At 47.1% G+C, this 21256-nt stretch overlaps 2 protein-coding genes across 2 annotated transcripts; one reads left to right on the top strand and one right to left on the bottom strand.

Moving 5' to 3' along the window:
* Positions 1-675: 675 nt before the first annotated feature.
* On the top strand, positions 676-3861 carry LOC125545640 (MADS-box transcription factor 2). Its single transcript, XM_048709655.1, has 7 exons — positions 676-1056; positions 1558-1624; positions 1832-1893; positions 1974-2073; positions 2183-2212; positions 2321-2365; positions 3358-3861. Exons 1-7 carry the CDS (start codon positions 869-871, stop codon positions 3493-3495), a joined length of 630 nt encoding a protein of 209 aa, XP_048565612.1. The 5' UTR covers positions 676-868; the 3' UTR covers positions 3496-3861.
* LOC125545639 (probable receptor-like protein kinase At1g11050) lies at positions 3824-6098 on the bottom strand. The gene has a single exon (XM_048709654.1). The coding sequence runs from the start codon at positions 5980-5982 to the stop codon at positions 4063-4065; it is 1920 nt and encodes a 639-aa protein (XP_048565611.1). The 5' UTR covers positions 5983-6098; the 3' UTR covers positions 3824-4062.
* Positions 6099-21256: the final 15158 nt, after the last annotated feature.

Genomic DNA, 21256 nt, shown 5'->3' with positions numbered 1-21256 from the left:
TCCCCTACTTCTAAAATCAAGCCGCATAGGATGAACATTTATTTGGGGCCTAAATACAATTTTGAAAAACGCACATTTTTCCTAAATTCAAATAAAATTGCAAATAAAACCAAATAAAATCTTATTTGGTTTTTTATTAAATCCTCAATATTTCTTTATTTTAGGAAAGTCATTTTATTCCCTCTCTCATAATTTTTATAATAGAAATAATTGAAGATAAAATAAATAAAATTAAATGATCCTATTTTCAAAATTTGAGACATCTCAAATATGAAAATAACGAAATCCCAACTCTCTCCGAGGATCCTTGAGTTGCGTAAAATTTTTAGGATCAACGAAAATGCAATAATTATGATATGTAATGATGATTTAGTGTATAACATTTTAAATTAAAAATTTAGGATGTTACGGTCCTATTCAGCAGCTCTCCGCTCCACGGCTCAGCTCCTGGAGCGGCCGGAGCGGAGTGGCGCCGTAGCCTATTTTTCTAGAGTCATCAAAGTGGCGCTCGAGGAGCCGGATGACTGCCGAAGAGGCTCTAAATCAAACCAAGACCTTTTCCCCGCTTTTACAGGCTTTCAGCGCTCAATCAAATCAAATGGGACACCGGAGCAAGCAAACCAGGCAACCCGAAGCAAACAGAGCACTTGCCGTTTCCGGCTCCCACCCCTGAACCACCCCGAAAGCCCCCCCATCACCATTCCTCTTCCTCCCATGGCGGCCTCCTTTACTCCTCCTCCACCTTCCCCACCTCACCTCCGCCCCCACCACCGCCATTCCCCAATCGCACCACGCACGCACCGGCCCCCAGAGCACCAGAGGAAACGAGCCCTTCCTGGCGCCGCCGGAGGACGAAGGAGGAGGAGGGATGGGGCGCGGGAAGATCGAGATCAAGAGGATCGAGAACCAGAGCAACCGCCAGGTGACCTTCTCCAAGCGCAAGAACGGGATCCTCAAGAAGGCCAAGGAGATCAGCGTGCTCTGCGACGCCGAGGTCGGCGTCGTCGTCTTCTCCAGCGCCGGCAAGCTCTACGACTTCTGCTCCCCCAAGACCTCGTGCGTGCCGTGTCTGCCCCCTTTCCCGCCCTGAATCTCGGTTTTTAAGGAGCACTTTCCTCGGCTCCTTCGTAGTACTAGTATACTGTTTGTGACTTGTGCGTGCTTTAATTTTTTGACGTTGGGTTCTTCGCTGCTGGCAAATATGCAATCCTTAGCTGCTTGTCGGTGTTTGGATGGGAGTGTACATTTATAGTCACTGCAGATAGGTAAAATATTAGATTCATATGCTGCTACTCGTATCAATAACTTACCATGAGCGGAATTGGGTTGGCCTGAATGTTTTCTGCTTGACTGGTTTCGTGTGTGTACGTTTAAAGTAATTTTCCTTTTCTAAAAAAACGTTTAAAGTAATTTTAAGTGGGTAGGACCAAACAACTCATACTCCCCTTTTCCTGGACTGGATGACATTTTCGGAATCTAGAATCACCCGTTTCTGTTAATGGCACGTTTAGCAACCTTTTTATCCGTGTATTCATGAATCGCTTTGGTGGGACATAGGCTATCAAGAATCTTGGAGAAGTACCAGACCAACTCCGGGAAGATACTGTGGGATGAGAAACACAAGGTAATTCTTGACCTCCAAAACATATCAATGAGTGCTTTTTCTAGAGTTGCTTTCTTAAAAGCCTGGCTGAAATCCTTTTCCAAAAAAGTCTCTTCAGAGTTAGAACACCACCTGTATTTTGTGGAATCGACTGAGTGGAATGACCTGTAGTTCAGGAAAATAAACAGTAGAATGACTTATCACCGATGGACACATTCAATGTTGCAGAGCCTCAGTGCGGAGATTGATCGAATCAAGAAAGAGAATGATAACATGCAGATCGAGCTCAGGTAATTTCTTGGACAGAATGTTTCTTTTTCCTTGGATATCCTGTACACTGAGATTGCAATCGCCCGTTGTGATGGTACAGACACTTGAAAGGCGAAGATCTGAACTCGCTGCAGCCCAAAGAGCTGATCATGATTGAGGAAGCACTTGATAATGGGCTGACAAGTCTGCATGAGAAACAGGCACTATAATTGTTCGATTTGTTGATTGACATCATAAGCATTGTCACCACTGAAATGTTTTTTTTAGATATATTTTTTTGGTTTCTGATGTTTTATTCTGTTGGTGCAGATGGAGCATTATGACAGGCTCATGAAACATGTATGGCCTAGTTTTGCATACATGATTACGTGCTCTGCATATTTTGTTGATCATAATGCAGTTCTTTCACACTTTGCCCTCATCCATTGTTTTATTGGCCAACTGCAGGGTAAGATGCTGGAAGATGAGAACAAGCTGCTGGCCTTTAAAGTGGTAAGTGACCTTGCAGATGGCTCACTTGTGGAGCTTCTATTTGAATAAGCTGCATCTGTTTTCGCTGAAGTTAAGCATGTAAGCTGAAAATTATATTTGCGGACTGTTTAAATGCTGAGTGTTTTTCACAAATTTTTGCATGAATAAAAACTATATTTGCGGACTGTTTAAATGCTGATTGTTTTCCATAAAATTTTGCATGAACAAAAACTATATTTGCGGACTGTTTAAATGCTGATTGTTTTTCATAAAATTTTGCATGAACAAAAACTATATTTGCGGACTGTTTAAATGCTGGTTATTTTTAATAAACTTTTGCATGAACACTCATCAAACAGTATGCATCATCGGCAGAGGCTGGGGGTAATGGAAGCTTCGTTTTCTAAAAAAAACTTATCAAACAGTAGGTACTCCCTCCGGTCCTTTTTAGTTCGCATATAAGATTTGACTAAAGTCAAGTCTCATAAAGTTTGACCAACTTTATAGAAAAAAGTACCAACATTCATAATCTGAAATCAATACCAATAGATGTATCATGACTTAAAGTTTCATATTGTATAACTTTAGCATGGCAGATGTTGATATCTTTTCATATAAATATGGTCAAACTTTGTGAAGTTTGACTTCAAAGAATTCTAATATGCAGAGTAAAAAGGACCGGAGGGAGTACATTCTATGTTCTGTTAGGAACATACATGAGATTTCTGAATGAGCTGAATGCACGCACACTCAACGATCCTTCCATCAATAAGAATGGTTACAATCATTCGGTAATACCACCTGATTAACCATGCAGTCCCCACCTGGATTTTCATTGAAAAAGAGCTCAAAACTTGCAAATAGAGCATATAGTGGGGGATAGGGGCTGCAGGTTTACTACATTATGCATGAATGTCATCTACAAATTATATTTGCACTAGTTGTTACCAAAGGAACTGTGTACGCTGAAGGCTTCCCTAACCGACTGTCTGCTTCTGTTCATCCTCGTCCAGCACCAGCATGATATCGCCTTGAGCGGGAGCATGAGGGATCTTGAGCTTGGGTACCATCCAGACAGGGACTTTGCAGCCCAGATGCCGATCACCTTCCGCGTGCAGCCTAGCCACCCCAATCTGCAGGAGGACAGCTAGGCCGCCGACTCTCCGCGCCACTCCATCAAATGTATCCCCCACTGGCTTGTATGTCCATCCTGCATTTTGCCAGTTGTATCCTTCATTTGTTATCTGTTTGGATGAACAATTGAACATGTTATACATAGTAGCTTGATGGTGTGCCAATACGGTCAGGCTCTAGAAGTCGCGCGGCTGCCGCCTGCCGCCTGCCGGTCTGCCCTATTGTAAGTTTGCACCACCATTGGAGCTGAAATATCAGTAGACTGGTATTGTATCTGCATGTTGTTTCCCTGATCACCGCAGTTGCCGGACGGTGAATAGTTTGTAATGACAGCAAAAAACAGTGTGGAAAATCTTGATTTGATGTGAACTTTATTTCATTCATCAGCATCTTTCTACATGTTTCATTCGGTATTTCAGCAGAAGATAGTGTCGTACACAATCCATTTATACAACAAAATGAAAAGCTATAATACAATGCTCTGAACTTCAGTTACAAGGTGTAGTTTACTGCAGTATGCAAAATGTGAAAGTACATAAATTCCAGTCCAGCTTCAGCTTCGTGTATCAACCCCTGACCCAGCCTCACCTGAGCATGTCGCCGAAGTCCAGGAACGGGCCGCTCAGCACCGACGAGGCACTGAAGTTGCCTTCGCCTTCGTCGAACGGGATTCTCTGGCCGTACGGCTGCGGCCGGTCCGGCAAGTCCGGCACGTCCATGTCCCCGTCCAGCATTCTCAACGCCTCCGGCATGGTGGGGCGGCACGCCACCGTGACGTGCGCGCACAGGATGCCGATGAGCACGAACCTCTCCATGGCTTCCACGGTCGCTCGGCACTCTTTCTCCCGAAGCAGAGCCTCGGCGAGCACCTCCCTCGTCCGGCCGGCCTTGACGAGCATCCACGCCCAGTCCGTCACCAGCACCATCCCGGACGGCTCCGCGAGGTCCAGCGCGGGCCGGCCGCTCATCACCTCCAGCACCAGCACGCCGAAGCTGTACACGTCGCTCCTCTCCGTGAGCTGCCCGTACAGCGCGTACTCCGGCGAGAGGTAGCCGTGCGTGCCGGCCACGCGCGTCGTCAGGTGCGACTGCCCGTCCCGGCTCCGGCGTGCCAGCCCAAAGTCCGCCACGCGCGCCCGCATGTCCTCGTCCAGGAGTATGTTGGTCGCCTTGATGTCCCGGTGGTAGATTCCCGGCTTGACACCGTAGTGCATGTACTCCAGCCCCCTCGCCACGTCCAGGATCACGCTCCTCCGCTGCGCCCACGGCAGCATCACCGCCGCCCCGTCCTGCTGCTGGAAGATGTAGCGGTCGAGCGAGCCGTTCGGCATGTAGTCGTACACGAGGAGCATCTGCCTGCTGCCATGGTCGTCGGGGTCGTCGGCGTCGGTGATGCAGCACCCGCGCAGCGGCACCAGGTTCCGGTGCCGGAAGTGGCTGATGATCTCCACCTCGTTGGCGAACTCGTCGTCCCCGCCGTCCACGTCCGGGTCCAGCATCTTCTTGACGGCGACCACCGACCCGTCCGCGAGCACGCCGCGGTACACGACGCCGAACCCGCCGCGGCCGATGATGTTCCGCTCCGCGAACCCGCCGGTCGCCCTCGCCAGCTCGCGGATGTCGAACAGCACCGAGCCGGTGTTTGGTCGCTGCCGCGACGGCCGCCGCTCGTCGGACAAACCGCGGTTCCTGCCGCTGATGCCGTCGTGCCGCTTCGTCCAAACGAGCAGCGCTATGAGGGAGACGAGGAGGACGGATGCGATCGGGATGACGGTTGCGACTGCGATGTTGGTGTGGGTAATGGAGCTGGAGGCATTCGAGGATGCGGGGGATGGGGTGGAGAGAGCGAGGCCGAAGGCGCATGCGGCGGTGGCAGGGGAGGTGGGGCCGGCGGAGTTGGACACGCCGGCGGCGTAGAGGGCGGTGAGGTAGAAGCAGTTGAGGGAGTTGGAGGCTTTGCCGGCGGCAGTTGTGAGTCGAGCCAAGGCATGGATTCCGGCGGCGAGGCAGGCGTAGCAGACGGACGTGTCGGTGAGGTTGGAGCCGCAGGAGGAGTTGAGTTCCCCGGCAGCCACATCACCGACGGTGGCGACGTACTGCGCGGCGGTGGTGACCCCGGCGCAGTAGGACGGGGAGATGGCGAACTGGGACGGGACGGGGAAGCAGGCTGGCGCGAGGGAGCGCGGGAGCGAGAGCGGCGGCGAGGCGAGCGCGTCGGAGAAGGCGCGGATGCAGGCGGCCGAGGCCGGCGGGGACGGGAGGCGGAAGAGGCCGGTGGCGCGCAGGCGCGCGGCGAGGCCGATGCCGAGCACGGAGAGCAGGGTCATGCAGCAGGCGGTGACGTTGGAGACCGGCGGCGCGCACGGCGCGCGGTCCCACGGGAACGTGCGCACGTAGCCCAGGTCGAGCGGGCACGGCGGCGGCGGCTTTACGCCCCCCGCCGCCTGGCGCAGCGCCAGCGCGGCGACGAGGAGGAGCCGGATAAGGCCCGCGACGGTCGCCATTGGTTTCGGCGGACGAACAAGCGCCAGAGCGCGAACAAAAGGTGCGAACCGAATCGACCGATCCAGTCGGGTGAAATTACTCGGCGCTGGAGTCTATGGCTTGTGGGGGCAGCCTGACAGCTCGGCGTGGGGCCCACGTGGCAGTGAGCGAGTGATCCAGTTTCAGTCTGACTACCCGAGACGCAGGAGGAGTGGCCTACTAGCTAGGTTAAAAGCTCTAGCGGATCTCTCATTTCTTGGTTGTCAACCCAAGGTTAAAAGCTCAGCTGTCTGGCACAGTTTCTCTTGAGGCGCCGTACTGATGGCGGCAGGTCGTCGCTCGTGGCGAGGATCATGAGAGAGTTGGTTCCATGTGCACTTTTCTCTCACGGGGCTCGACACCTTTGCAGCGGCAAATTGGTCTGATGATAACGATGCTTGATCAGGCAGGAGAACTGGCTGATCTATATTTTATCATGTCATCATGTCTTCTGGTCGCCCATCTCCGGTTATCATTGCGCGTAGTGCATGTACTCCGGCACCGTCGCCACGTCGAGGATTTCGCTCCGTCGCTGCACCCACAGCAAACGCAGGCGCCGCCCCGTCCTTTTTTTTATATGTTACGTCGCTTGATTAAGATCTAGCCACGCTCTTATATAAAACGAGATTAAAGGAGACATATACACATTGTTTCGTGGGGACAAAAAAATCACGAACGGACCAAGGCGTAACTTCACAATGATGAAGGTGGCAGGGCATCTCCATGCTGATCCTTAAAACGGACACGGCATCTGTTCGCGAATGAGTCTGGATATAGAAGCCGGTCATCCAATCATATCTCTATACATTTTAAAGTGAATTTGACCAAACCGACACTTTCATGTAACCAAGATAATTTTCATTTAAACCGGAGCACATTCGCTACATTTTTGTCATATTTCCTTAAACAAAACGTCCGAACCCTAACCTAGTCTAAATCTTCGCCGGCACCCGTCCTCCAAGTCCTTGTTGTTCCCTTCCCTGTCCATGTCCGACGCGCGTGAGACCCTCGAAGTTAAGGTGCGATCGTCAGCGAGGAAGAGTAGAACATTGGACACAGACCAACCCACATGAGACTCAAGGCGTTCCTTTTGATTTATAAGAACACGTACGCAAGTCTTCACAGTGTAGTTGCCAAATTTCTCAAAGGCCTAAGCACTGGCGGAACTTCAACGATGCTCAATAGACCGTGACCCCTCCCAGGACTGGAGCAAAATTTTGTAAAGCCTAGGCCACAACGTTGACCTACACCGATGGAGAGCAGGAACGCCTCCCTGCCTGATAGGTATATTCAGAATAGGCACGGCATCCGGAGCAATGAAATTACGCCGGATCAGTTGTTACCGCCACTACAATTCTTCGGATCAATGGGATCAGAGACCTTTTCAATGGAAGTGTTTGGTGGCTTCAACAATCAGTTATAGAGATCTCCCCAGGGATCTAATTATCTACAAAAATTGAATTCCCATCTCTAACACACTTAATCAAAACCGGCCTTGATTGCCTCCCTACAAGCGGAGATCGCCTTACAGGTAGCTGAAGTAGACTTAGGAACGGTTGCCTGCATGAAGTCTGTGTCCTGGAAATAGCACCCAAATACCATCCATACTACCGAGCAGTGCAAGATTGAATTGATGCGGGTCCCGAAATCCCATGCCTCCCTTGCATTTTGGTGTTGCCAGATTACTCCAAGAAACTGAATGCATAGACACACCTTCTTCATTAACAAAAACATACTCATAGAGTATGTGGGGATTGCCTGAATAACCAACTTCAAGAGAGTTTCATGACCAGTGCAAGCAAGCAGTTTTTTAGACCATCCTTGAATCTTCCCATGATATCCCTCATTGATGTGGTTGACCGTACCGCTGATAATACAAACCACAACATTAGGGAGTCCGATATACCTTTCACTGAAAGCCTCAACCTGGATGTCCAAGGTTGCTTTTATAGACTATTTCATCGCGCCAGGAGTATTGGAACTGAAGAAGATCGAGCTCTTTTCACTATTGACACGCTAACATGAAGCATCACCATATAGATACTTAATATCTTATTCAGTCGTATGGCTCTCTGATCTTTCGCATTAATGAAAATCAAATTGTCATCTACGATTAATAAATGAGTGACCCATGGTGATCTATAACTGATTCTTATACCTCTGTCAACAAAACCCTACATCATAAAACTACAGTAACAAAGAAATTCCTTTAGCACAAAGCAAGAATAAATATGGTGATATGGGATCCCCTTGCCTTAAACCGGGATGGGGTGAAATAGGGTAAAAGTTCTCTGCTGACTCTCACCGAGAACCTGACAAATGAGACACATTTCATGATCAATCTCACAAAGCACATGTTGAAACCTAGTTTTTTTTCCAAGGGGAACCTAGCTTTGTTAAGATAGCCTCCTAATAATGCCACTCAATTCTATCCTTCATCATGTCTAATTTCACCGCACAAGAATTTTTTTCCCTTGTCATCCAGGGTACCACACCCTCGTGTTTGTAATTTATTCCCTATATAAGCCGGGCCGGAGTGACCGTCAACTACGTCATATTCCTTATCATTTGTGTTTCTTTCGTTTGTCGTAAGGTAAAATTCATCATCTCTTAGTTGGTGCATCGGACCTGTGAGTTGGAAGTTGGAACTCAGGATGTCACCGTCAAGATCTAGAGAACGCACTACGGCACCGCCGGCCATGACTGTGCGCACAAGGAACGGCCACCGGCAAATAAGTAATTTTACTGGAGCCGGGATGTATCGGTGTTGGATCCACCCTTCGTCCATTTCATCAAGATCCGTGCGGCCTCCGTCCGTATAAACTACTCCCTCCATTTCAAAATATAGTGTGCTCGCGTTTTCCGAGGTCAAACCTTGACCATAAATTTAACGTACGAGACCGACTGCGGCGGAAGAAAAAGTTACATAATTAAAAACTTCTTTCGAATACGAATTCATTGATATAATTTTGGGAAAACTTTGTTTTTGCCACTCTAGTTTTTGCCAACTTTGCTTATGCCACTCTAGATTTTGACATCTCACTTTTGCCACTCTTAGCTTTTGACAATACATCACAAATGCCATTCCGTGGCAAAAACGATAATTTTTTATTTCACTTTTGCCATTCTTAGCTTTTGACATATATCACAATTGCCACTCTAATTTTTTTGCTTTTGCCACGGAATGGCAAAAGTGATATATTGTCAAAAGCTAAGAGTGGCAAAAGTGAAATGTCAAATTCTAGAGTGGCATAAGCAAAGTTGGCAAAAACTAGAGTGGCAAAAACAAAGTTTTCCCTATAATTTTTGCTTCCGCCGTAATCGGTCTTGATAGTTAAATTTACGGTCAAAGTTGAAGCATGAGGATAGAGGAAACAATACATTGTGGAATGGAGGGAGTAGTAACTGCAGCCCCAACTCTATACACTGGTAGTACAAATGTGGGTCCCTTTGCATGCAACAACTTTTGTCAGGAGAAAGGACACTTGCATGCATGGTACATATATTATCCCCCCTCTCTCTCTCCCCACACAGTACCTCTATTAATTTCTTTGGGAAAATTTTGGATGATAAATATGCTTTGAATCTAAACTCTGTTTTTGAAAAAAAAATTGAATTCAGGGCGACAAGACCTTTGAAACAAGACTGATCTTGGATATATTTTAAACAATTTGAATTTTATAGTTTTTATATTTCAGTTCTAGTTGTATTTCACAAATATCAGTTTCACACATTGAATAAACAACTTTACAAACACATTAAAATATGTTTCATGTATTCCATAAATACCAGTTTCATATATTTTAAATAATCATTTGAACTTATTTGAATAACCCATTTAACATATTTCCACACACCCAAAAAATGATTTCACTCATTTAAAAAAATATCAGTTAAGAAAACAAATTGCACTTGTTCCAAAAATAGATTTCACTAATTTCAAAAAACACATTACACTCATTTCCAAAAGATATATTTCACTCATTTCAAAAAAACATTACACTCACTCAATTGAAATACTATACTATATTTCACTCGTTTAAAGAAATTGATTTCACTCATTAAAGATATAGATCTCAAAACTTATTTCACTCATTTTAGAAAACACATTACGCTCAATTACATAATTAGATTTCACTCAATTTAGATAAATACATTACACTCACTCAATTGTAATACTATGTTCACTCGTTTCAAAAAACTGATTTCACTCATTCCAAAAGACAGATTTCACTCATTTCACTAGTTTTAGAAAAAAATACACTCATTTACAAAAGATAGATTTCACTCATTTCAAAGAATATAATTCTACTCATTCCAAAATCATCATTTCACTAGTTTGAAAAAACACATTTCACTGATTTGGAAAACTGATTCACTCTTTACAAAAAAATCTCTAATCTAATTTCACTTAGTTTTTGTGAAATATCTTGAAACATATTTCACTCATCACAAAAATCAGTTTCAAACATTGAAATAGATAGTTTCACAGAACAATGGATATATTTCATTTTTTTCAAGTATCTTATTTATCACATTTCACTCATTTCAGAAAACGCATTACACTCACTCAATTAAAATACTATATTCTACTTGTTTCAAAAAATTGATTACACTAATTACAAAAGATAGATTTCACTCATGTCACTAGTTTCAGAAAAACACATTACACTCACCAAATTGAAATAACAAATTTACTTGTTTCAAAGATAGATTTCACATATTTTTAAAACTGACTCAATTCAAAGAACATATTTCACTTATTTCAGAAAACTGATTTCACTCATTTGAAACGTTGAAATTTAATCATGTTTAAATGTATTCAAGATTTATCTTGTTCTAAATGTTTATAAAATGGAATTATTGTTTTAAAGATATGAATGAATGAAATTGCTAAAGAGAAAATAAAAGGCAGGATTTAATCTCGCATGCAGATGCATCTTTACCTGAACAAGAAGAGAGAATGGATCGGACATGCATCAAGTACTACTTTATCACCGAAATGGACCTGCCATCTGATGTGACAAAATATTGAATACGCCATGCTCTTTAAGAATACACTAATATATGTGAGATGTGGGCCAGCAAAGCGCACGAATCGCAAAGTGGACGAATGGCAGATGGTTAGCCGGTACCTCCGGCCACCGGTAAAAAGCAGTTTGCGCGGCCACCGGCCTATGGCGGTGCGCAAAGTCTCTTTTACCGGCAATGGGAGCTACCGGGCAACGCACAACCAATGGGATTCTACCACATGGTGTGTACCCCGATATAGTCGCACGTATTTGATATCTTTCCCTGGCTTTAAGCGTTAGTATTTCTCTGATGTGGGTTCCACCATTAGCTCGGCCACCAGAGGCAAGCACAAAACAGCAAAGAAGAAGAAGGAAAACAAGTCAGCAGAGATCCCCAACACAGCCAACAGCCCTCCATTAACACATTTCACTCTCTCCTCTCCCACCAACAAACCCATGATTTTATTCACCCCTGACAATTTTAATCATTCATATCTTTTAACTTATAATTTTGTTTATGAAATAATTTATATATTTGAATTAATTGCGCCAAGACCTTTAGAACAAGAGCAATCTTGGATATATTTGAAACAAGTTTAATTTTCAACGTTTCAATTAACATATTTCACTCAATATATTTTTGTGTGGAACTGCGTATTTTAATTTTTGATACTGATATTTGTGATCAGTGAAATACGTTTCCATTTTGTCAGAAATATGTTTCCATTTGTGATCATTATAGATTTTTTTATAGATTCAAATTCCTTGCAACATGATCTTCAGAACAAGATCAATCTTGAATATTTTTAAATTAGATTTCAAAATAACATGTTTCATAGTCTTCAAAAAATATCTCGTTTCATAGATTTTCACTTAGTTCAAAAAATAAATTTCACTAAGTTCATAGATATAAATTATTCCAAAGAATTGAAACATACATTTTGTAACGAGTGAAATCACTTCTTACAAACAAGTGAAATATAGTATTTCAATTGAATGCGTGTAATATATTTTCTGAAACTAGTGAAATGAGTGAAACCTATCTTTTGTAACAAGTGAAATCACTTTTATGAAACAAGTGAAATATAGTATTTCAATTGAATGAGTGTAATATGTTTTCTGAAACTAGTGAAATCTATCTTTTGTAACGAGCGAAAGCACTTGTAAAGAGATTGTTTTTGTAAAGAGTGAATCAGTTTTCCAAATCACAGAACTATGTTTTTTCAAACTTGTGAAATACTCATTTCGGAATGAGTGGAACTATATTCTTTCAAATGAGTGAAACAGTAAAAGTACTTTTTGAGATATATTTTGTAATGAGTGAAAACAGATCTCCAATTCAGCGAAATGCTTTTCTGAAACAAGTGAAATATAGTTTTTCAGTTGAGCTAGGGTAATGCGTTTTCTGAAATAAGTGAAATAAGTTGTTTGAAATAAGTGAAATATATCTTTTTGGTGTGAAGCGGCCTTTTTCATTTTTGTCATTTCACTCAATTTTAAGCTCGTTTAAATTATAGCATTGCAGTCTGCGTATTTCACTCAATTTTTTAGTATGTTTGTCAAGATGGTTATTCCACTATGGCAACATGAGTGGAAGCAGTTTTATAAAATGAGTGAAATAAGTATTAAAATGAGTGAAAATTATTTTTTAATTGAGTGAAATATGTTTTTATATAATGAGTGAAATTTGTTTTATGAAATCAGTAAAAATAAAACTAGTTCAAATGCATCCATAATTGATCTTGTTCTGACGATCTTCTCGCTACGAATTCAAATATAAAAAAAGTTTCAAAACCGGAGATTTAGTTCAAAATATATCGATCATTCAAAATATGACTACAAAATAAAATACCCACCTTTTGCATGGAGAGAGAGAATGCATGCAATTGTCCTTCTACCCACTCTCTGGCTCTCTCTGGTGTTAAAGCCGACACAAGCTGACATACCATTGTACTCCCTCCATTCCACAATGTAGTGCTTCCTCTATCCACGTGTTTCAACTTTAACCATAAATTTAACTATCAAGACCGATTGCGGCGGGAGCAAAAATTATATCAGTGAATTTGTATTCAAAAGAAGTTTTCAATTATATAATTTTTTCTCCCACCGCAGTTGGTCTCGTTGGTTAAATTTATGGTCTCGTTGGACCTCGGGAAGCGCAGGCGCACTATATTTTGGAATGGAGGGAGTATTCCTCTCTCCAAGCTTACGTACTACTCCCAATATAAGCAGTGGACGGCGGATGCTTCACCGCTGGCTCCCAACACCGGTAAATTTACTTAGTCGTATGGCGGTGGCATTGGATGATTTTGTTGAGTATATGTGTTATGTGTATATTGTGTATTGGGTCCGCCTCCTAGTTCCTTTGTATAGTTGAGGTCTGTGGCCCACCTTTGTACATCATATATATATATATGTCTATGCACGAGAGCAATATATTGTGCAATTCATATATTCTACATGGTATCAGTTTCCGGGTTCTAACCCTAGCCTTCCGCATAGTACGCGGGTCCACCTCGAAGTAGTAACAACAGAGGCGACTGCGGCGATTGCGGGGCGATCGCATCAGGCGCTAGGGTTAGGGTTTCCGTGCGGTGGTGGTGAGAATTCCGGTGGCTGGTGAAGGGGCGACGACGCTCCCTTGCACGAGCAGATCGGCTGTTGACGTACGGCTATGGCGGAGAAAGCTATGAGTGGTGGTGCAGCGACTCCAAGATCGGCGGCGACAGCGAAGGTATCTTCAACCCCAAAGGCGGCGACTACACCGCGAGAGGCGACAACGTCCTCTGTGAGGGCGGCGGAGGGCTCGCGGAGTAGGAACGAATCCAAATCACCGGCGGAGGGCAAGTGATCGGAGGAGGCAGCTCGCCTAGTAGCAAGGATGGGTGACCTAGTCTTAACAGAGAAAGGAGCTGCTGGATTTATCTTCAGCGCGGCTGGACAGGAGCACCCCAGGGCGACAAAGTGGGCGGTGGTAGGGAAGGCTTTCACCCCTCGAACTGTGAATTTCAAGGGGCTGGAGAAGGCCATGTACAAGGCATGGGGATTGCATCGCGAGGCAAAATTCAAGGAGATAGGGAGGAACATGTTTGAGGTGCACTTCGGCAGCGAGGGGGACTGGAAACATGCATTAAACAACGGCCCATGGCAATATGATTTTAATGTAATGGTGCTGAAGGAATATGAAGGCAAAGTTAGGCCGTCGGAGATGGTTTTTGATACGGTGGAGTGTTGGGTTCGGGTTACTGATCTCCCCTTAGATAGGAGATGCAAAGCATTTGGAGAGGCGCTGGGTAACTGGATCAGTAAAACAATGCAGGTGGATGTGGAGAAGGATGGATTCGCAAAAGGAACACAACTCAGAATTCGGACCAAATTGTCGATTTTCGAGCCACTTGTTAGAGGTTTTAACCTGAAGGAGTCAGAGGATGACATGGAGGGGGTATGGTATGACTTTGAATATGAGAAGATCCCACACTTTTGTTTTGACTGCGGTAGACTGGTACATGGAGTGGAGGGATGTCTACCCCCGGTGCAATCTGATCTTCAGTGGGGTGAGTGGCTGCGGGCATCACCAGGCAGATCCTCTTCTTTCAAGGAGGGGCCATCTAGAAGCACACACAGTGCTACCAGCTACAATAGTGCCAGGTCTAGTGATGGAGACATGAGCAGGAAGGGAGATAAGGGAAGGAGTGGTGCGTTCGTTCGTGATATACCAGCTAAGAGGAATCTGAACAGAGAGTTTCATGGATCGGCCGATTCCCGCACTGGCGAGGAGGAAAGGCAAGATGAACATGAGGTGAACAGTCCCAGCAAAAATCGGCACTGGCCGGCGGGGCAGGGGGGACGGGACTTGCGTGATGATTTGGAGGAAAAGAGGGAAAAGGATCTGAGGAATGACTTGAAGCAACGGCAGTTGAATAGGCAGGCTGAACTCCGCAACCCATATAGGCAACAGAGGGAGAGAGACAATGAGGGTTTTGAAAACCATAGCAGATATAGGCAGAAGGAGCGGGTCAGTGGTAGATACATCCGGCTTCCTAGACAACAATATGTGCCGAGATCTCCGAGGAGCCCAGATCAGCACGGCTACATGGACAGGAAGAGGAGGCCAAAGCAGCAATGGGTAGTCAAGGGCGACCCTGATAGGCAAGTGGGTAACGATAGTTTCATTCGCGATACTAGATAGAAGACGTCTAGTGTGTTTGACCGTATCGACGAGACTGACAGCAGAGCGGCGGACCCTGTGAGGCAGGGCCGCCGGGCACAATGAATATCCTTGCCTGGAACTTTCGAGGACTGGGGTTGGACTCGACGGTTGGCGAACTGAGAGACCTGATCAGGTCCTACAACCCAGAGGTGGTGTTCTTATCAGAAACAAAGAAGAAGGCTCGTGCAATGGAAAGACTCAAGTGGAGTCTAGGGTTCAGGAGTGGGGTAGTAGTTGACTGCCAAGGCTTGAGTGGAGGTCTTGTGCTGTGGTGGAGAGACAATGTGCAAGTTACAACCAGACCATGGTGCCAGTATTTCATCGATGCACAGCTTAACATAGATGGCAAAACCTGTAGATTCACTGGTTCCTACGGCGAGCCAAAAACGGAGCTGCAAAAAAGAGTTGGGACGCGTTGCGATTCCTTCGTACTCAGGATGAGCTACCATGGCTATGTGTAGGAGATTTCAATGAGGTCCTTGAACAAGCTGAGCAAAGAGGAGGGAACCAACGGAGTTTTACGCAAATGGAAAGCTTTCAAGAATGCTTGTCCGACTGCGGGCTAGCTGACTTAGGCTTCTCAGGATATCCATATACCTGGGACAATAAACGTGAAGATGAGAATAATATTCAGTGCAAGCTTGATAGAGCTACATGTAATAACGGTTTCTTGACACTTTTCCCTGAGGTCGCGGTGGAACATGTGATAACGGAGGAGTCCGACCATGTTGTGATGTTTGTCCATGCTATGGAGACAGCTCCAGACACGGCACATGGAGAGTTAAGGCCGTTTAGATTTGAAGAGATGTGGATCAAACATGATGGGTATGATGCGATGGTGCAGAAGGCCTGGTCTGAAGCAGGCGGTCGCGGGGCAAATATTGCGAGTGTTTGCCAGAAACTTCAAGGAGTCTCGGGAGACCTGCAGCAATGGGGCCGCCGCGTCTTTGGGTCGGTTAGGAGGCAGATTGTGAAGCTAAAAGAGCAGCTAAAAGATGCGAAAGAAAGGGCACTTGGCACTGGCCAAACTGCCGAGGTCAGAGAAATAGAGAGCAAGCTACGTGATGTCTTTGAACGCGAGGAAATTATGTACAAGCAACGATCCAGAGTAGGATGGCTCAAGGAGGGCGACCAAAATACACAATATTTTCAGAACCGGGCATCCCACCGGAAGAGGGAAAACACAGTACGAGCTTTGCGCAAGGAGGACGGGTCCAAGTGCACTTCAAATGACGAGATGTGGGAGATGGCTGCATCTTTCTACCACAAGCTTTTCACATCAGAGGGATCTAATCACGCTGATAACATACTCCAACTCTTTCCGGGGGTGATATCAGAAGGTATGAATGAAATGCTTACGGCTGCAATAATGGAGACAGAAATAGAGACAACTCTGTTCCAAATGGGTCCGACGAAAGCCCCGGGGCCTGACGGGTTGCCAGCGCTATTCTACCAACACCACTGGGCGATGGTTAGAGAGGACGTGTGCACAACAGTGCGGGACTTCCTCCGCGGTGTGGCGACGCCAGATTCTTTCAATGATACAGTAGTCGTCATGATTCCCAAGGTGAACTAACCGAAGTTATTAACACAATTCCGCCCGATTAGCTTATGCAATGTTTTGTACAAGATCGCGGCGAAGGTACTTACAAATAGACTAAAGGTGATCCTGCCGGTTCTTATCTCCGAGGAGCAAAGTGCCTTTGTGCCGGGGAGGTTGATCACGGACAATGTCCTAGTAGCGTATGAGTGTGTACATGCAATCAGGACACGAAAGAGGAAAAACCCTTTGTGCACTGTTAAGCTAGATATGATGAAGGCATATGACCGGGTGGAGTGGATATTCCTAGAGAAGGTATTGAGGAAGCTCGGGTTCGCGGAGGGCTGGGTAGCGATGGTTATGAGGTGTGTGACAACTGCAAGGTTTGCAGTCAAGCTCAACGGGGGCTTATCCCGGAGGTTCGTGCCATCTAGAGGGCAACGGCAGGGTGACCCGCTCTCCCCATATTTGTTTCTGTTTTGTGTGGAAGGTTTCTCTGCTCTTCTTAAGCATGCACAACAAGAGAACAAGATCAAAGGAGTGTCATTTGGGAGCACTGGCCCCCATGTAACACACCTACTTTTTGCTGACGACAACATAGTATTTCTGGAAGGATCTCAAACGGCGCTACGAACTTTGAGGGACATTTTGGCTGAGTACGAGATGGCCTCGGGTCAGAAAGTAAACCTTGAGAAATCTTCCATATTCTCTGGGAAAGGTTGCAAAGATGAGGACAAGGTGGGACTCAAACAAGCCATTGGGATCAACTCCGAGGCGTTGAGCGAAAGGTACTTGGGACTTCCAACACTGGTTGGTAAGTCAAAAGAGGGTACATTCAAATATGTAAGGGAATGTGCAACTGGGAAGGTGTCTGGGTGGAAAGGTCAAGGACTGTCTAAGGCGGCAAGAGAAGTCCTGGTTAAGTCGGTGCTCCAGTCTACTCCAAATCACACCATGAGCTGTTTTCACCTCACAAAGAAGATGTGCGGGAACCTGAAATCAATCTCTTCGAAATTCTGGTGGGGTGCAGCAAATGGTGAGAGGAAAGTGCACTGGATTTCTTGGGACAAAATGTGCCATGCTAAGAGAGAAGGGGGCATGGGCTTTCGTGATACGGAGGCATTTAACCAAGCTTTGCTTGCTAAACAAGCCTGGAGGATTCTGCAGACCCCTGACTCTCTATGCGCCCGTGTCCTCAAGGCACATTACTTCCCGGAGGGGTGTATCATGTCAGCCACGTGTCCAAGTGGGGGCTCCTTCACCAGAAGCATTCTGTATGGGAGGGACCTATTGCGTGAGGGGCTGGTATGGAGGATCGGAGATGGAACTTCTGTCAATGTGCACCATGACAACTGGATCCCGAGGCAAGGAAGTCTTAAGCCGCTGGGACAGATCCATGTCCAGGGCGTACAAAGGTGGCCGACCTGCTTGGTCCAACAGGTGATAGTTGGGACGAACACAAGGTCCAAGAGATGTTTTCACCTGATGATGTATGCGATATAAAACAGATTTTGGTGGGAGGACCGGGCACGACCGACTATCTGGCATGGAATTTCACGAAGAACGGCCAGTTTTCAGTTAAGTCGGCGTACCACCTGCGAATGAGTCTTCAGAGTGCTCGAACCGGACAGCCGGGTTTGTCATCTTCTCTTCAGAAGCACCGCACATGGCTAGCACTCTAGAGCACAAACGCGCCGGGCAAAGCAAAGATCCACATGTGGAGGTTAATGCGTAATGGACTGGCCGTTGGAGCTGAGTTGCACCGGAGAAGGATTAAGGGCGGGGTGTTTTGTGTCGCATGTGGCAGGGAGGAGACCATTCTTCATCGATTCTGGGGCTGCCCACACTCAAAACTCTTCTGGCGTGTGTTGAAGGAAGATCTGGATGCCCCCGTCTTCACTCCACCGGTGATGGACGAGTCCTTCGCCGCCATATCAGCATGGATGCAATAGTGGATGGCCAAGGCAGGTGACGAGGAGAGAGAGACGATGGTTCAGGCGCTATATGGACTGTGGCTCGCTCGAAACGAGGCGTGAGACGGTAAGCGGATCGCAGAGGCGAGGATAGTGGCTGACAGGGTGATGGCTCATATCAAGGAGTGGAAGGAGGTGCATCACAGAACTACTACAAGAGGAGGCCCAAAGGTGATTGAGGCGTGGAGGCCACCGGCTACTGGATGGATAAAAGCTAACGCGGATGGAGCTACAACGAAGACAGGTCATAGTGGGGGAGGAGGAGTGGTTCTTCGGGATCACAATGGTGCATACAGAGGAGGGGTGATGGCGTTTCTCCCAGGCATCTCTGACCCTCAAACACTTGAGGCTATGGCTAGCAGACAGGCGGTCCGCTTTGCAAATCAGAGGGGGTTTCAGCGCATACACCTCGAGCTGGATAGCAAGGATGTGGTGGCAATGATAAATGAAGAAATGAAGAACCTCTCTGTGGTCGGGCCACCTGTGGAGGAAGTGAAGGCACTCCTACGAACGACTCAGGACTACAAAGTGAGCTGGGTGAGAAGAACTGCTAATGGTGCAGCGCATAAATTAGCAAAGGAGGGGATTAGCATTGCTAGGAATAATGTGTGGCCTTCTGAGCCACCAGATTCGATCCTGCAGATTGTTGCAGATGAGATTCCGTGTTTTGTTTAAGGTTTAATTTTGTTTGTTTTGGAGCAGATGAGACTGCTTGCACGACTTGGGAACCTGTGGACCTCTGTTTGTTTCATTGAATAGATGCTTTACCCCTAAAAAAATCCTAGCCTTCCGCCGCCGCCGCCCTCTCTCTTCCTACCAATTGCTTCGATGATGGCCTCCGCATTGTCGCCGCCTCCGCCACCGCGATCTCCGCCTGCCCCGGCCGCCGCTTCGGCCTCTAACCCCACCGCTGCCGCTCACTACGGCGCTGCCCCTCCGCCTCCGCATGGATACGGGGCTCCCATGTCTTGGTTGGGGCACCAGTCAGCGGGTCAACATCCGCGTGTGGAGCAGCCAACGAGCCAGCCTTGTTTTGCTTCCTTGCAAGGCTATGCGTACGGCCATGCGAACGGCGCCATGCAAGGCCAGCCAATGGATCAACCTTGTTTTGCCTCGCTGCCCTTGCATGGCTATGCGTACGACGCCATGCAAGGCGCGTCGCCCGCGATGCCATCAGGTGTGCCGCCCGATCCACTCGCCCGCGACTGCCAACCGCACCGCCAACCGCATTGCTGCTGCTGGCCCACCGCGTTGACCGCGCCGACCGTCGCTGTTGGACCAGCGATGGCGTCCGCCGGCCCGTCCGCCGCCGTCTCTGCCTTCCCTCCGCCGGTGCCCTCTGGCGTGGCTCCGCCATCGGCCCCACCGTCGTACGGGGCGGCTACCACCTACAACGCGCCCGTTCCCACGTACGGGGCATACGGCGCTCCGCCCGCTTCCACGTCCGGGTCTCCTTCTGCGTACGGGACTCCGCCAGCGTACGAGTCTCCCGGGTACTGGTGGGGGTCGTCAGCGGGCCACTCGCTGCCCGCGGCCCCCCCGGCGCGCCCGCCCCCCTCGGCGCATCATGCGTACTACGCGGCTCCGTGGCCGTATGGCGCCGCAGCTGAGCGGCGGTTACGGCTTTTTCATGGCGTCTTCGCCCCCCTCGTCGGCCCTGCCGCCGACGCCTTGGGACCCGGTGCTACTCACCGGGCTGCATGCCGCTCCTACGCTGAACAACTACACTAAAGGTGGTGATTGGTACATGGACACCGGTGCCACGGCTCACATGTTTGCTCATCCTGATAACCTTGCCTCCTTCACTCCTGTCTCTACCGATCGCCGCATCATTGTCGGCGACGGTTCCACACTTCCTATCACACATGTTGGGCACACTTCTTTTCCTTCTACTTCTACGTATTTATTTTTGTCTAACATACTTGTGTCTCCTCATCTTATTAAGAATCTTATCTCCGTTCGTTGTTTCACTCGTGAAAATCCTGTCTCTGTTGAATTTGACGAGCTTGGTTTTTGTGTCAAGGACGTTCGAACCAGGATGGTACTCCATCGATGTGATAGCCTCGACGAGCTCTATCCGGTGCATTCACCCTCATCCACCACCACCGCACCGGTCGCTCTCTCTGCTGGAGTTGATCTCTGGCACGCTCGCTTGGGTCACCCCAACCCCGTCACACTTCATCATATTCTTAGGAGTTTCAGTTTCAGTTGTCATAAGATTAAGGATCACACCTGTCATGCCTGTCGTGTTGGCAAACATGTTCGCCTCCCATTCAATAACTCCACCACCATAGCTTCTTTTCCTTTTCAGTTGATCCATAGCGATGTGTGGACCTCTCCGGTTCCTAGTAATTCGGGCTATTTATATTATCTGGTTATTCTTGATGATTATTCTCATTATGTGTGGACTTTTCCTTTGCACAGAAAGTCGGATGCACTCTCCACTTTGACGGCTTTTACTCCTATGTCAGCACGCAATTTGGGCGTCTCATCCTTACTCTTCAGACTGACAATGGAAAA

Source organism: Triticum urartu, chromosome 3 (assembly GCF_003073215.2).
Source record: "Triticum urartu cultivar G1812 chromosome 3, Tu2.1, whole genome shotgun sequence".
Taxonomy (NCBI): domain Eukaryota; kingdom Viridiplantae; phylum Streptophyta; class Magnoliopsida; order Poales; family Poaceae; genus Triticum; species Triticum urartu.
Note: the sequence above shows the minus strand (reverse complement) of the source record. Positions and strands in the feature narration are given on the sequence as shown.

Excerpts from the sequence above, each read along its gene's own strand:
- LOC125545639 (XM_048709654.1), bottom strand. The coding sequence starts at position 5,982 with ATGGCGACCGTCGCGGGCCTTATCCGGCTCCTCCTCGTCGCCGCGCTG.
- LOC125545640 (XM_048709655.1), top strand. The coding sequence starts at position 869 with ATGGGGCGCGGGAAGATCGAGATCAAGAGGATCGAGAACCAGAGCAAC. Across the intron at positions 1,894-1,973 it reads AACATGCAGATCGAGCTCAG|ACACTTGAAAGGCGAAGATC; the intron begins GTAATTTCTTGG and ends GTGATGGTACAG. Across the intron at positions 2,074-2,182 it reads CAAGTCTGCATGAGAAACAG|ATGGAGCATTATGACAGGCT; the intron begins GCACTATAATTG and ends CTGTTGGTGCAG.